Genomic DNA, 16,731 nt, shown 5'->3' on the forward strand with positions numbered 1-16,731 from the left:
TGTATGCATGCCTTGTGCATGCAAAGCATAGTTTGCATGCAAGACATCATACACCTTCCCTAAGCTCATGCTACAGACTGCTTTCTGACTGTCTCCCTTCTTTATCACTCTGTTCCTGGGGCTCTGGTCCCCTCCTTCAGAAGGCAAAGAATGGTGTTAGCAATCAGAGCCCCAGAGACGGTGCAGGCGCTTCAATGCAAGGCAAGGTTTTAAGGCAGATGAACTTCTTATCTTACCCACTATGGTAGAGAGCCTGCAGCTTAAAACTGAAGGCTCAGTTGGTGTGTTTAAATAGAAAAGCTTTGTGTTTAGACGTGAGGGAAAATGAGAGCTGTGGAGGTTCATTTGAGGTTTAAGTCCTCTACAGCTCCTGAAATTCATAGTATGATGCTTGATGCTTCATTCCTCCTGGATTTTCTCTGTTGAATAGATGGCTTAACCTGTCTAGTGAGTGAGAAATTGCAGATTATGAGACTAATAGATAATAACCTTAGAAAAATAGCATTTAGATGGCTGGGTTGTTCCTTTCGTTTCTCTACTAGTTTAAGAAAAGGAGGAAGAAACTGATTTTCTTATTTTTTGATGGATCCAAATCCATTTATAAATTAACTTCTTGTTGCACTGACCTTTTGCCTTGAGATTATTTTGGCACCTCTCTTTTCCAAATACTGTAGGTAGTTTTATGCATTCATCTTTCATACACAACTATGGGGGGAAAAATTTGCCAGTCTGTATGTACAGTGAAATCAATTTTAAAACAAATACAATAGCTATTATATTTCAGTTGCATACTGAAATATCTTCACATATTAGACAGTAATACACGGAGAGATTTTCTGCACTCCAATTGAAAAAAAAATTATTTATTAGGCATTAAGTGTATTTATTACAACTAAGTAATCAATATTCCTTGTTTAAAAAGAAGGTTAATTCCTCAGTGCACATTAATCTGTACACAAACCCACAAAATCTGTGGTCACAATTGTACAGAGGGGTTTCAGGGGGGCGAAGGGGCCTTGCGGGTTTTTGTTTGTTTGTTTGTTTTTCTTTTTTTCTTCTTTCTTTTCTTTTGCTGCTGTGCAGTGTGTCTCTTGACCAGTACTGAGGCAGAGTCATCTTTCTGCAACAAAATGCCAGGGACATTTGTTCTCAGTGAACCTGTTCTTGGCACTTCAGTGTTGATATAGGCTGAAGCATCTGTTTGGGGGAAACAAGAGCCAAGAAAAAGTAGGAGGAACAATATATCATCTGTCTACTTGCTTCAAAAGCACATGTATGTTAGTACTCAGACACTTACATGAAAAGTAAACATTTTAAATTCCAGCACACTCATTTAGGAGTCGAGCACGTGCGGGGGATATTGGGTGCTGATCATATTTGAGCAGTAACACGTTTCATGCCGCTGACATTTGTCTGCTCGTTTTCTTTAGCAGGCTTCACTTAGGGGCTGTCTTGGCTGCTTTGTATGTGCAATGTGAATGAGTGTTGCTCAGCAGCCTTTCAGGGTTCTTACTTGACCAGTATCTTTTTAACTGTAAGGTACCTGAAAAGATTTGGAAAAGAAATGGGTTCTGATGTCTCCATCACAGTATAGCTTGGCAGATTATTTCAGAGCAAACTGGTCTTGTATACCCTGCACTGGGCATAGAAGGAGGAAAATAGATCACATCTCAGTCACTTTCTTCTTGTCAACAGTAACAAAACATTCTGACGTATTGCCACTTAGATTTCTGTGACATAAAATATACCAATATTTATGTGGCTGTTGATCTACTTGACACCTAAGGGGATATTATTAGATAAATAACATTTACAGTTTAAAAATTCAGTTTTAATGGTTTAAAACTGTTAAAATTTACAGTTTTGAAAATTCTTGCAGTAGTGGTTAACCTGACTTTGCTCTTGAAGTGACACCTTTTTCCCAAATTAGTTAAAAATGAAGTATAATTAGATTTTCAAAGGATTCTTTGAAAAAATGCACACAAACTGGAAAATGGAAATTGCATGTATTTTCCCACTTTGCATCTGAAACTGAAGATGGATTCAGGTGCAACTGTGTTGCTCTTGGAATTGAGCACGGCAACTTTTGGCCCTGAAAATAGAGGGTCATATAGAACAGGAGTTTCAGATTTGACTGGTAGGTCAAAATGATGTTATATATAGGAAACTTAAATATTTTCATGTTGTTCAAACTGATAACTTTATCTAATGTAAATTTGTATTGCCATCTTTGAAAATTAAATATTTACTAGCTTCCAAATTAAGTCTTAACCTGATATTTTTCTAGACTTCAACAGCAACTTCCTATAGATGTAGCTAGATACTTCTACATGATAGAGTCATGTCTTAAAATTATATGCATCTTTTCTGAAAATACTACTTATTTTTTATGTTGTTTTGTGCATTTGAAGAAATCAGTTGAGTTGTGAGGCACACAAAGCCTTGCTTTCTGTGCTGTGGAGAGACGTGTCTTTGTGTCTCTAAGTATTTAGAGTGTATTTAAGAAAAGGACAAGTAACTCATAAAGGTGAGAGAATGAAGAGGAGAAGAAGTGGAAAAGTTTCATATACTTCAGTCCATAAAGCTCTATCAGCAAGCAGTACCTGTTCCCTCAAACAAGTCCTTATTAATGAAAAAAGTCAAGCTTTTTTTGAAAAAAAGTTTTCAGCTCTTGACAGCCTTGAAGATTGTAAATTAACATAAGCAAAACACTAGAATTGGAAGAAATAAGAGATCGGGTATCCACTGACACAGCTGGATGGTGGGTGGGTGTGTGGGAGGGCACACACAAGAGTCCCTTCAAATCTACATTAAAAATACAGCAGTATTTTTACAAGCAGTTATTTTTTTATTATAAAATTTGTCAGTTCGGTTTCCAAGAGTCTTGTAAACCTTTCTCTTAAAGTCTGTCTGCTTTTAGCTAGAAACAAGACGAGTAAGCTCCCCAAAGTCTTGAGAAACTTGATTTTAAATCCCTGATCAGATGGATTTCCTTTTTAAACCTAGACAAACAGCCCCAAGGCTGCCCTGAGGCAACAGAAGAAGATGCAGACGATCCAGTCTTCTGGTTTGTGCTTGTAGCTTGTACACATAAGTGTCTGTTGGTCCAGAAGTGTCAGTAAATAAAGAGGAAGCTATTGCCTTCATAAATAAAGCTCTTTTATTACATCTTTGATGTTGCAACTGTTGAAGCCATTAAAATGCTGGGATTGGTTTCTTAACTGAATTTGATGAGGCTTCTGCATGAGTCCTCCAGTTGCTGGGTACAAACTTAGTAAAGACTTGAATGTCACATTCTAAAGTTTCATTTTTCATTTATTTTCTTCTTCAGTAAGTATTACTCTGTGGTTAATTTGTTCTCTGGGATGAATAAAATAGAACTAATATGAAATTCAAATGAATTCTGCTGGCAGCCTGTTTGTTAGCAGCAATAATGAAATATAATGGCTAATGGGTAGTGAAAAAGATTAAGTATTTTCCTCAGTAATTCAGGGCTTTGATATATTTAAGCACTTCATAAAAATATCCAGCAAAATCAATAACTTAGTATTTGACTGTGTACTTTTTAATTTTAAATATATATATTCTTGTTTTGTTTAACATCAGGTTACCTTTATATATGCTTTAGTCATTAAAAGGAATCCATTTCACTTTTAAAAATTGTAAACCCAGAAAAAAACCCCACCACCTTTTATTTCTAGATCGACAGCCTTTTTATGAAATTGGAAGCCGGTGTTGTGAAGAAGAGACCTAATTTGTGTTAGCACTTGTTGGGATGCCAAGGGTAGGTGTAAAATACCTGACCAGCCTGGTCAGTGCAATAGATTTATCTTTCATAGGGAAGTTGAACAATATTTTACAAGGTTATTTGCTTCCACCTACTGACCATTCTTGATATTACAGACAATTGAGGGAATACTTGACAGCTTCCAGTCTCATCTATCCTCCTTCTGAGACAGGCTACGGGAGTAGCGTGTGTACATATGAATTCTGTTTGCCTTTTATATTTCATTACTTTCACATTAAAAAAAAAGATGTTACAAATGCAAATAAGTTTTCTAAACTTTCTTAATCTGTACAGTTTGCTTATTTCTTGGGGGTTTGTTGGTTGGTTTTGTTTCTGGTATTTTGTGTTATGATGATAGGGAAGTAGAGGAAATAGGTTTTGGATAACACGGAAATAAACCGAAAAATGTATGATAAAGAGCACAGCCATGTACAGGTGTTAGTTGTGTTAGCATGACTAGTGGTTACTTGAGGATGTTGATTTCACGATTTCTATCTGCAATTCAAGAAGTAAAATTAAACATAGATTTAGGGAAGCTATGTAAAATAAAGTATATGGAGGTTTCTGCTGCATCCTAAAGTCAAAATGTCATGCAGCGTCATGCTACCACCAATGATTACTTTTACTTTCTAGAGCTTTTCTTTTACATCTGTTCAGTAACATTTGTATAATGCTAATATCCGGTGAAGGTGGTAGGTGTGTTTCCCAAGGCCTAGTGTATTAAACTGTAAAATACCTGAAACATATGAATGATCAAACCGAGCAAAACTGGGAGGAGGAAAGGGAGCCTTCTCAGGAATAAAATGGGTATCATATCTGATACATGCTATACTGTGCACTTGCAGTAGATCTTGCTGTCGAGTTGTCTAAATCATTAGTTATCTCCAGACTAGCACTGAAAGAATTGTACCTCTTGGTCTCACTTTTCTGTCTGGTAAACCATAGTACTCAATACAACCATAAATTTAATACCAGCTGGTCACTAAGGTGACTCAATTTCAGCAGGAACATTTAAAGGCTACCTTTCAGAACTGTATGCCTGCAAACACAGAGGTGAGCATAGTTTCACCATCTTAATTAATGCAATTCCAGTGCTAAAATATATGTGGCAGTGTCCCTTATGGCACTTTGTTCAACTCTTAGAAGTTGTGTTTGTCTTCTATTGCTCCTGATGTTCTGCATAAAACCTTTCTTTGTTTCCTTGTTGCTGCTACCCAACATAACAGACAAAAAAGGCAATTTTCTTTTGTGCTGCCACATAAAAAACAGAGCTCTTCGTATGTTTATAATAACGTAATCTAATTGGGTGTTGTGCAGTGACACTGAGAGGGGAAAAAAGGAATTATGTTGATTTTAAACTGGAATGGATGAGAGGATTTTCTACCTTAGTGGCAGGGTATGTCTATATTCTTTCCATCTTTTCCATGAAACGTCCTATGAAGTATTCTATCATTATATAAGTTGTCTAAAACAATAATTCTTCAGGAGGAACAGATTTTGCTTGTTTTTAACTTCTTTTTTTTTGTGATGTAACAATGTTAAAGAAAGTGCCTGATGTATTGTTCAAATCTATAGGATTTTACACTTGCTTTACAGCAATGGTACTTCTTAATCTCAAATAAGTCATACAGTTGGGAAATTTGCAATACACATACTAAAATGACAGCGCTTTGTCATTTTGCACAGACGTCTCCCAGAGAAGAACATTCTGATTTCTTTCCTCCTTGCTCTGAGCTTGACAGATGATTCATTGTGATAATTTTTTTTAAAGCTGAGTTTCTGTGTACATTTTTTCTTTAAAAGAGGTATATCTAGGATGTAGATGATGTATACTCAAATTTTCATATTTAAACATGTATTTGATTAAGCCAGTAACTTCACTGGTTTAAAGAGTTATAACACTAATTGCTTCAGAAAAATCGGTTTGTTTTTCTTGGGCAATAAAAGGTTAAGATATGCATGCAGGTCCCTAACATGAAATACTCTTGTCACTGAAGGATAAATTCTGTCTGAGTGCAGTTACAGTTGGTAACAAAGTAGTTGACCGCATTTCTTCCAAAAAGACTTCATCATAGATTTTCTAGAGGCATCAGATGTACAATAAGCGACTCCTGTAACTGTTTCTGCAGAAGTGACAAACTATTACTATTGTTTTTAAATATAAACCTGTTGCAAATTAATTTATTATTCAGCTAATAAATCTGCAAATTATTGATTTTAGAAGAGACTCATTGATAGTCTCCTATTATGTCTTCACCTATTGCACAAATTTTTACTCTTCCAATTTTTAACTCCTTCGAACTGGTTTAACCCATTTGGACTGAGGATTCTTGAATTCTGCTTTAGTCCTTCTTTAGGTAACCTGTCAGTATCCTTAGTTATACTTTATTAAAGTATATGCATTTATGAGGATTACACCCATTGGTAAAGAAAAATCCTGTTTAGGAAGTCAGGCTTTGTGTGGTGCTACATATTAAATAGTTGTTACAGTCCAGGTTGTTATCTGATAATTGTACCCAAAGCAAATTTGTCAAAAATTATTTAGGCAATATTTTAGAAGTAATATTTGGAATACCAGAAACAATAAAATAACAGTGGACCCTGAACTTTTTTTTTCTTGTGCGGAAGTCCAAATTTAGGTCTCTACTCTTGAAGACATATACCTATTTCTTTACCCAATTCTGAGTTTACGTAATTCCAAAGATAAGCCAATATCACTCTCTCTTGCTGGCTTCAATATCCAGTAGTATTGAAACCATAGATATGTAGTTTTCGTTGCTAGTGGTGCAGTGGTTAGTTTGTAAGATTCACTTTCCATAACTTTAGATAGAAAACCAAACACTATGAGGTGAAATGATTGTCTAATGTTAAGGGATAAAACACAGAATAGAAATTATGTCATTTGATTTTCAACCTGTGTCTTTTCCTCATGGCTGGTATCAGTTAACTTTCAAGGACGTTGCCTCTTTAATTCCTGATTACAGCGTTGAGAGTCTCAGCTGGGTTGGCCTCAACTGTTCTCAGCTGGGCTGCGTGCTTAATGTGTAGCTTTTGCCTTACTGGTCATAGACAACCATGTAAGGTAAACTGTGCTGGGAGGAAGATGTTTTTTTTTAATCCAGGTAAACTGTGCGTTTTTAATTCATGTTGAGTAATGAATACTTATGAACTTAGGTTTCTTAAAAATTGCTTTCAATGGGAAATGGCAGTGGCAAAACAGCAAACTAAAATCTTCTACAGACAGCAGAAGGGATCAGAGTACTGTTAGGTCCTGAACAAGGTATATTCATCATACTGAGCGTTTGTAATAGCTATGACTAGAATCTGCTAGGAGCTACTTTATTCTGCATTTAGTTAATTTAGGTCAGTATGTGAGACAGAGCCACCCTTGTCCTTGGTAATATGAAAAGCTATGATTCATTTTTGATTAACCAATAAATATGTTAAAGAACATTCCATTATTTCCAAAAGGTGACTTAGGGCATAGCTAGCAGGTGAAGAGCACTGGTGCTAACGAAGTTTGAATTCATTCCTCTGAGGCAGAAAGCTTTTTAAAAGCTGAGCTTTTTTCCTCACTCACCAAAAAAACCCTGAATGTTTTGATGAATACAAACAAGCTCAGGAAGTCAGCCTGTAGTCAGAGATAGTATTTCCTTATCCACCAAATGGGGGGAGAGAGGTGGTGAGAGACTGTCTGGCTGCCAGTAAGTCACACTTGAAAGAAAATTTTTGAGTGTTATATTCCACAAAGTACAGTCTGGTTCCTTGAGAACAAGTATTTTGAATATAAAGAGTATTTGAGGTACTGATTCATATATGAAACTAACTAGAATAACAAAGATGGTTGTTGTTGGAAATATGCTGCTTAAGTAGTAACAGAGAACTTAATATGCCTAATGAAAACATCTTTAATATATCTTGCTGTGAATGAGAGTATTTTTTTTAGGAAACCTTGATTCATCTTACTAGATTGAGTGATTTCATTTTTTTTTAATTTTTATGGGTATATGGCTTAGGTAAGAAGTCTTTGGCATTGAAGTAGTAGCAGTCCTTCATTTAAGATGAGTAGGCGTGGTGTTGAAGAAATGTAACTTCTTCGGGTTTTGGTTTTGTTTTGGTTTTGTTTTGGTTTTGTTTTGGTTTTGTTTTGGTTTTGTTTTGGTTTTGTTTTGGTTTTGTTTTGGTTTTCATTTTTAGTAGGAGCTGCTATTAGGTGTCAGCCTTAAATTTGTAGTTAGGGATTTATGTAGCAAGTAAGTCTAGCCAATAATCTAAAATCTGATGAGAGTAGTTCTAGCTTCAGTGAGAGGCTGGGGAAGGACTTACTTGTAACAAAAAATTGTCCCTCATCTGTATGTAATTTTTTTCCAGTAGAAATCTCCAAATTTGCAGTATGTAAGCAAAATTAGCTTCCAAGAATACACTTACTAGAAAAGTAAAGTTGAAAACAAAAGAAAACTCATAATAGATCACTTGTCTATAGTTTAATGACTTGAACTGTATTTGGCTTACTCAGTTTCCAATAGTAACTTGTTGTACGAAGGGATACTATGAAGAAATAAATGCCTTTAAGACTATAATTTTTGTGATAATGATTATCTCTGCATGTCTTCAGGTCTCCTGGCAAAAATCCAAAGGTTTAATGAGAGTCAAAATACCTTAGGAATAAAAGGAACATGTGTTGGGTGTCATTAGGTTTAAGATTATTTGTTTCACTCCTGAAGAAAACATAAGTCCAAAATATATATGTGTGTGTATACATGTATATATATACACACATATTTATATTAAATAGATGCTTGCAAGTTGCAATGAGATTCAGACGCAAATGTCTTCAACATATCAAGTCCTAGTTAGCACTCTTGACAAAAGGCAGAAGCTTGAGCAATTGTTTCCTCTGAAGCTTACCGTTACCTTTTTTAAGCTACCATCACTAGTTAAAAAAAAAAAAGTGAGCAAGCAGTTATATTTTCCTCAAGATGGAAGTAGAAGAAGCAAACATGTACTATAAAGCAGAGATCATATGAGCTAGATAGGTATATTGAAATCCGTTTGTTTTTTTGTGATGTTTCAATCCTGTATTTAAGTTTATGCTTGTAATAAAGTTTAATAAACCTTACTTAAAGCCGTAATACTAAACATTCTACATTTAAATATACTATATATACAAAAATAACAGTTCAGTAAAGTGTAATAGGTTGAGAAACCCACTTTTCAGACTTTGATGCCCTTTCTTCACCTGGAGTTATTCCCTCAGCCCTGGTCAATATGCTTTGTGACATAATCTTCTCTGTTTTTCTTTTCAGGACACTAAAGCAGAGTGCAGTTCCTGTGTAGAAGCTGAGGACAGAAAAGTAAGTGGCTTGTTTTAATGTAATTTGTCAGGCAGCTCTAGTAAGTGGAGGTTTTTTGTTTGGTTGATTTTTTTTTTTTTTTTTTTTTAATTAAACCATGTGAAATTATTTTATAGTGTTTTATGTGTGTATGTTTTATAAAGTTTTCTAATAACTTTTCTAATATTGTATTTTAACTTCAATAGGGACAAAATAGTCGTACTCTGTTGAATATACTTCTGTTAAAAATTTGATGTAACAGCTTGTTCAAAAGGGAATTATAATCTTCATTTCATTAAACTATGAACAGTTTAAGAGGCAATTGCACTTCCTGTTCTTAATTTCCATTACTAACAAAATTATTGTCATGGCTTTCATGATAAAGTTGGCATACCATGTTAAATATTTGTAAAACAGCAAGATAAAGACTGCTTTTTCTTTCTTTATAAGCAGTATCTTTGATACTGATTTTTTTTCCTTATAAATGGTTGATATTTAAAAAAAAAGTTTATCTTATATTTCTAGTTTTATTTTCTGTGAAAGAGCATAAATATGTTTTCAGTTGTGTTCTTCACCTTGTTAGCTTTTTTTTTTTTAAACAGTACGTTATGGCATGTATGTTTGAATATACTTGAATAAAGTTACATTTTTAGAAGGAATACTTAAATTGAAGTACTATCAATTTCCACTCTAAAATGAGCAATGCAGAAAGCTGCCTTCTAGCACTAACAGCATTGTACTCTCAATCTATGTTTTGAAACAGAAGGTCTTTATGCTTAATTTAGCATTAGTTTAACTGTGCTGTAATGTGTGGTACTGATGTTCTATTACTCAACTTTCCAAAAGTTTGTTGTTTTCTTTTTTAAACTTCTTTTGGCTACTGCATCTTCCTATGAGTATTCAGCAGCTCCTCCTTTTTTTAAAAACTGTCAAGTCCTTTTTGCTATAAAAATGAAGTTTTATTAAACAGCATTATACCGAAAGCACTTTAGTTGTTCATGATAGCTCAAATTTTATAAAACGATATCATACAAGTCCGATATAAAATGCTGTTTAAGTTAGTGCAGAAAAGCACAATTCATTTGCTTTGTTGAGACATGTGATAAAGGTTCTCCAGAATTTCAGTGATTTTCAACATTTTCAGGAATGGAGGGAATTATTTTGAGCTATATGGAAACATATTAAGGATTCAATTAAGAGACTAAACTGTGAATGTAACTAGAAGAGAAAGTACGCTATATCTTAGATACCAAGCAGCTGTTACTACTCTCCATTGTTGAAGTCCTCTATACTAAAACAGGTTTAGTTTCCTGCATTTAAATTAAGTCAACGCTGAATGTTTTACTCTGATGTGTATCAGTATAATAGAACTAGCTTGTTGTAGGACAATTACAAGGACAGTATGCCAATATAGCAGAATTTTTTTTAAATTTAGAAACTGTATCAGCTTTATCACAGGGCTCAAAAATGCTGTAATGATACGTTTAACAGTGCTTTGTGTTAGTAACGGACTACAAAATTTGTGTCAATAGGAACAGTAACTTTGCTACATTGTTTTGAGAGTTGAAACATAACCATTTATGGTCCTGTGCCTTAAATTTAAGGAATTATCCTTGTTATTTACACTCCTAATGGTTTTTCAGTTCTCTAGGAGGTTTAGGGTTCTTGTTGTTTTTAAAGGCTTTTTAACAAACCGAAGCATTCTAGCTTTGTAGCTTTTTTTCTGTTACTGACTTCATGCCTTCCATAAACCCTATTCTCCTGTGTTAATATCTTCTATTTTAGTTTTTTGTGAAATTTCCACATTCTCCTGTTTTCTATTTCTGCTTCCTTTTCTAGGCTGCATTAAGTTTGAACTAGTGACAAATGATGCCTCCTCATTTCTTGTGCAGTTCCTTCCATTTTTTTGTCAAGAATTTTGCAGATGCGTAGTGAGCTGAGTCAAACTTAATCTGGTTAATGTGTTCATGGTAAAAACTAACCAAGAAACAAAGGCTTCACATAGAACTTATTTAAATTTAAAAATTTTAAATTGTCAGGAATAAATATCAATCCAGTTTTAAAGTATTTTCTCACTAAAGAGTGAGCTGGTTTTTGTTGTGGTGTTTTGTTTTTTTTTTTAAATAAATTTCTACTGAAATGTTAAAATTTGGAGCTGGAATCCAGTTCTGGATTACTAAATCTGTGTAGTGTATCTCTATGTGTCAAGTAGTAACTGAGTTTGTGAAAGTGTTGAGCACATGACATATAGTTTAAGATCTCTAACATCATCTGGTACTTATTACTGTGAAACTCAGGCCATTTAGGCTTCAGGTTCTGAGCATTAGCTTTTATGAAACTGTCTAGGGGTTTAAATTTTAGGTACATGTTGTGTTACAGTGTGCTAAAATGCAGTTTGGGACCTTACTTCTAAACATCAAGATCTAACTTTTTTGGTGTGGGTAGCAGCTACTAAAACTGCACAACTAAAAGGTGGTTCTTATTGCTTGAATCATGGGAAATGTTGCCAAGAACCTGATAAGTTTTGGACCGCAGTCTTACTGATGTACGTGTTGTATTTCTTTTTACTGTTAGTGCAACTTTCTTTTTATCTAGCAGATGTACCAGGCTGTTGCCAGTAAACTGGGATTTTTTCATTATTTTAAGATAGGATGATTTCTACCTCAGTATAAAGTACAGGAGCAATATATGTGATACTTTTTCTTGGCTTCAGTGGTTGCTCTGAGTTCGAGTGGTTTCCTGAGGAGCTATCTGTCTTCAGTGACTCACCCAGCTGTCTGACCCCAGAAGGGGGCAGCTACCCCTGCTCTGCACCTCATCCAATGCAGAATATGTGATCTGACTTTTTGTGAGACAACTCAGGCCCTTGGACTGAGCAAGGGAAGTGAAATGAAAGAGCACGAGATTCCCATGTTATCCTGTGCTTTATTACTTCACTGGCCTGTTGTGCTCACTGCCCTCTCCCTTCTTGCTCTTAGAAGTGGTGGCGTCAAGGTGAGGTGACAGTCATAGGGTCTCCAAACTTACTGTGAAACCTGGAGAGTCTCTCTCTCTCTTAACGTGTCATTAAAGTTCAGGAGCTGGAGATCTGGAGGTTATCAAAATTGCAGTGCTGAGTGCGATGAATTTCTCGTCCTTGTGACTATAACTACTGATGCACACAGACACGTGCCTTCAGATCTACAGACCTTCTGTGATCTTGCCTCGCTAATTACTGAAGTAATAATGACGGACGTGAGGTTTGCTAGGTTTTGGATTATGGTTTGTCTTTTGACTTGCTAAAAGTACAATTCTTATCCAACAAACAATCCGTTCAGTGCTCTAGCTTTCAAATGCAGAAACTGCAATGAATGTAAAGAATTTTCTAGCAAACCCCTAAGTTTTTCTTCTCCATTTTATTAATTTGTTGAAGCATTTTGAAGAGATATGTAATAAATACCTGTTGTTGTTACATGATATGTTTAATCTTTTCTTTGCGTTTGGTCCCAAAACTGAAGCTTCCAATGAGCTTAAGTGGCAGATTTACTTTGCAGTCGAGGGACAGAGATTACCAATGACCTACGCAGTGATCATCAAATAGATACATCAATCTTGGTTAATAATAATGCATTGTTTCATGTTTATTGAAAGCATAAATCAGGAATGTAACGCAATTCATAGAACCTGAAACTTTGAAAATAAATATTTTTATTCAATCTACATTGAAATCAAGACGAACTGCTGCAATTAGGACATGCATCATTAGTATCTAATAATTTGCACTTCCATAATGAATTATACTACTAATGAACTATATCATTAGTAATTAATGGAAAATTTTCCCAGTTAACAACAAAATATAAAACTGCAAGGTGCCTTTTCTTGCAATCTTTTTTCCTGAATTTTCTTAATCTGTAACTTCTGAAGTAGCAATTTATGAAACCATGGCTAAAGCATTGCCTGAAGGCAAGCTCGAATTTAATAACTGTAATTATTAGTTTGAAATCTATTATTCTGTAAATGACAAAATAGCATTTAATTATCCTAACCACTTTATCACTATGATCTGTCTCTCCTTCCATTACTACTTCAACTGACCTTTTTATGTAAGGTTCTACTTATATTTTCTGCAAAGATAAAAACCTTCAGGTTTGAGAATAATAGGTGACAAGTAGTCAAGAGTCTGTTGTAACTGACCTGTATTACTACGCATTACTAAATTGTGTTTACAGTTGCCAGCAGTGGACCCATAAGTGTACGTACAATTCAGCTCCTACTGAATCGCTATTCTTTTCTGTGTTTGTCACACCCAACCCTTTTTTGTTTTGATCTCATACCTTCATTCTGAACATCACAATATTTGATGTTTAATGAATCCTGTGATCATGGAAATGTCTCAGCTTTGATTTTCAAAGAAACATATGTAGAAACATGACCCTTAAATTTTCACAGAAAGAAACCTGTTAAAAGCATAAAAAGTGGGATTTTTGTAAAAATACATTGATTTCTGAAGCTATTCACATGATGTTTTGAAATTTGACTCATGATTTCAAAGCCTGTGGTGTTTTTCAGCATGAGGTTTTGCTCTTGCAAGGGTGATGACAAGTTTGGGTTTTTTTCTATTCATATTTTCTAAGATCACTGTGTGTGTTGGGGGCAAACTAAATGGTTGTGGTTGAAGAGAGTTAATTAAGGGTATTGGCCATTTTGTCAAGAGGGAGACCATGTGGATTCTTTTACAATCTTCTCTTCCATTTAATGTAACCAAACTCTGGTCTCAGTCTCCACTCTAAAAAGACTGCGAATAAGTAAAGCTTTTTTTGTTGTTGCTCTTAACCAGCTTCATCACCTCCCATTACCTGAAAAACCTGCCCCTAATAAATCTTCCTCATCTTTTATTTAATATCAGTTCACATCTTTGTTTGGTCTTAACAATTCTCTTTTTTTTTTTTTCCCATATGTTTATATGGGACTTGCATAGCACAGGAATCTTTAAAATACAAAGAAAAAGAACCTGGAAATGAGATTTCTCCTTGTCTTGCTCTGTCATTGATGCCTGAACAGAGCCCAAAGGGAATACTTTGTTTTACTCTGCAATTGTGTTTGTCATATCATTAAATTAATAAATGGCAACACTGTGAAACCAAAACTCTGATACGAAGTTATCTTCCCCTTACTCCCCCACCTCCCTTTTGTTATATTTACGTCTGAAATGGAAAACTGAGACACTGGCAACTAAGTGGAAAGTTAACTTACAGTGACCTTTCTGTGCTAAATAACTTTGTTTCAGCTGATTTTTACTATGCCAGGAATGTTTTGTTCTTCAGCTTTGGCTTCTTCATTTTTGTTGGATTTCAGCTGACTCTTTTTAGTGGTAGAGTCACTTTTGCTGTAATGTGCAATGACATTCTCTTCAGTATTCCTTGCAGGCAACATAATGCTGACCGTTAACTAGCAGCTAAGTGTTATTAGCTTGGTGGCTCAAGGTCACTCAGGATATCTTGCTTCATTTTCTGTTCTCGAGAAGGAAAGTAGCTCATGGAGAGAACATTTTTGAGATGCGTCTTGACTTTAAAATTTACCACTTTTGAGCTCAGAGTGCAGAGGCTTTATGAGAGCAATAGACTTTATGGGTGTGCATTAGGCCAATAACATGATAGGTCAGTAAGTTGGAAAATTTCCCTATAGTGACATAATGTTTCATAACTCCCTATTACCTTCTGTGGGATATGGTATAGGCAGTAATGCCTTTCTTTTTCATGCCTGCTGTGGAAAATATTTTATAATTTACTTTTTTTAGTACCTTCTGTCAGAGGATCTCAAAGTAATTCACAAACGAATTAAAAACACCTATGAGGAAAGTACTTACATTTATATTGCTCAAGTTACATGTGGGGAAATAGAAGTGTAAAGGGGAGACATAGGCAAGGTTACAAAGTGAGTCTGTGACAAAATGAAGAGAAAAAGAAAGCATTACGAATGTATTTTGCTTTGCCTATTCTATGGCTTCTTGCAATCCTTTTTTTTTTAATTTATAGTGATCATGTAAAAATGTTTTCGATGCAAGTTTAAGGGAAAAATTTGCTGTCTTAGAAGAAAATTTATTCAATTTCTTTAATGTTCTTCAGGTTACTGTGGGAGGGAATTAATAAGGGTATCAAATAGTGAAGAGTGGATAAGAAGCATCATGGAGGGACTGGCTCAACTATTGGCATCTAAGATGTGGATATATTTATATATTGTTTCCTTTCATTTTAATCCCTTTTTCTGCTGTTTAGGAGCTTCCTATCAGTGAATATGAGTAAGTGTCATTTTTATTTCCTTGTGAAGGCATCATGCAATCTGCATGGTTTTGTAGAGTTGTAAGTACTTTTTTCCTGACATTAAAAGAAATTAAATTTTTTATGAGGGAAGATCACTGACTCCAATAGATTGGTGAGGAAGTGTCTAAAGTGTTTCTGGGTATAGATTCAGAGGAATCTGAGGAAGTTATAAACATTACTGAGCCTTCTGGTGTCTACTAGAGTGAACAAATGGTTCCCATATCTTCTGCATATTTAACTCTTGTACAAATAGTAAGGAGTAGTATTGAACCATCGTGTGACAGGACCACAGAAAGTATAGAGGTTTGACCATAGAATTCAGAAACGAGGGGGAGTAACCCAGAAGTGAGAATAATGAGCTGTTCCAAGAATAGTATCTAGCTGTCACAATACACCAGAGGTTTCTACTGACATCTCAGCTCATGTAAGTCAGATTTACATGATGCTTCTTGAGTCTTCCTCAGTACAGAGCTGGAAGTTTTCAAAACTTCCACAAAAGGATAAAATTATCTAAGGTGGGGGTGGGTGTTTTTTGTTTGTTTGTTTATTACCAGAAAAGTTACTTGAAATCCATGGCTATCTCTACCACAACAGTTTTAATTCAAGATCTGTTGTGCTCCAGATATCCTGAAACTCAGAAACTTATTAGTCTAAGTTGTTTAGGTATCTTTTATTATTATTCATATTACTTTTAGTGATATTTTTTTAAATCAAAGGATTTTTCTTTTCCTTGTCTTAGTCCATGTTCTTTTCAAGTAAAAGCACTACTTATGGAAAAATAGGTAGCTGCAATTTGCCCTAGAACTTAACACACAGCCTTAGTCAGCCTAATAAATATTGGCAATTCCTAATGTGAGGCAATGCTCAGAAATCCAGTCCACTTCCTGGCATGTAGATTGACACAGTGCAAAGTCTTGTTGGAAAGTTTCATAGTATTTGAATGATCATAATGTCAGTCCTATTACTGCTCTCTTGTTCTTTCTGTCACTGACATGCAATTATGGAATTTCACAACTGAAGTGATGACAATTGCTCCTATGCGTGTGTGTGTGTGTCTATCTTTCCCCTTAATCCAACTCTATCTGGCAATACACAATTTGATAAAGTGGAATTGAAATGACAGGCATGACAGAAGTGCCAAAACAATAATTTGACCTCCCACTGAAGTGTCAACGTGTTCGGCTGCATGACTTTTACACATGCTGAATACACATAAGGGACACAGATAGTATATTTATTATGCTAGAGTACATGTTAAGGCAGATTGCTAAAAAAAAGGTATTGCTACACTGTGTCTTTTTGCCAATGT

The 16,731-nt window shown here is 35.0% G+C and overlaps 1 protein-coding gene across 25 annotated transcripts in view; it reads left to right on the forward strand.

Annotated features, from left to right (window-relative positions):
- Positions 1–16,731, forward strand: part of RBFOX1 (RNA binding fox-1 homolog 1) — an 853,949-nt gene that overhangs the window by 274,979 nt on the left and 562,239 nt on the right. For 18 of the 25 annotated variants that reach the window (XM_068420323.1, XM_068420322.1, XM_068420328.1 and 15 more), the window contains one exon: positions 9,094–9,141. In XM_068420323.1, coding sequence (XP_068276424.1) covers positions 9,094–9,141 — 48 coding nt within the window. Of the gene's footprint in view, positions 1–9,093; positions 9,142–16,731 lie in introns of those variants that run through there. The other 7 variants (XM_068420332.1, XM_068420325.1, XM_068420349.1 and 4 more) reach the window with 1 other exon arrangement.

The sequence above is a fragment of the Nyctibius grandis genome, chromosome 30 (assembly GCF_013368605.1).
Source record: "Nyctibius grandis isolate bNycGra1 chromosome 30, bNycGra1.pri, whole genome shotgun sequence".
Lineage (NCBI taxonomy): Eukaryota > Metazoa > Chordata > Aves > Nyctibiiformes > Nyctibiidae > Nyctibius > Nyctibius grandis.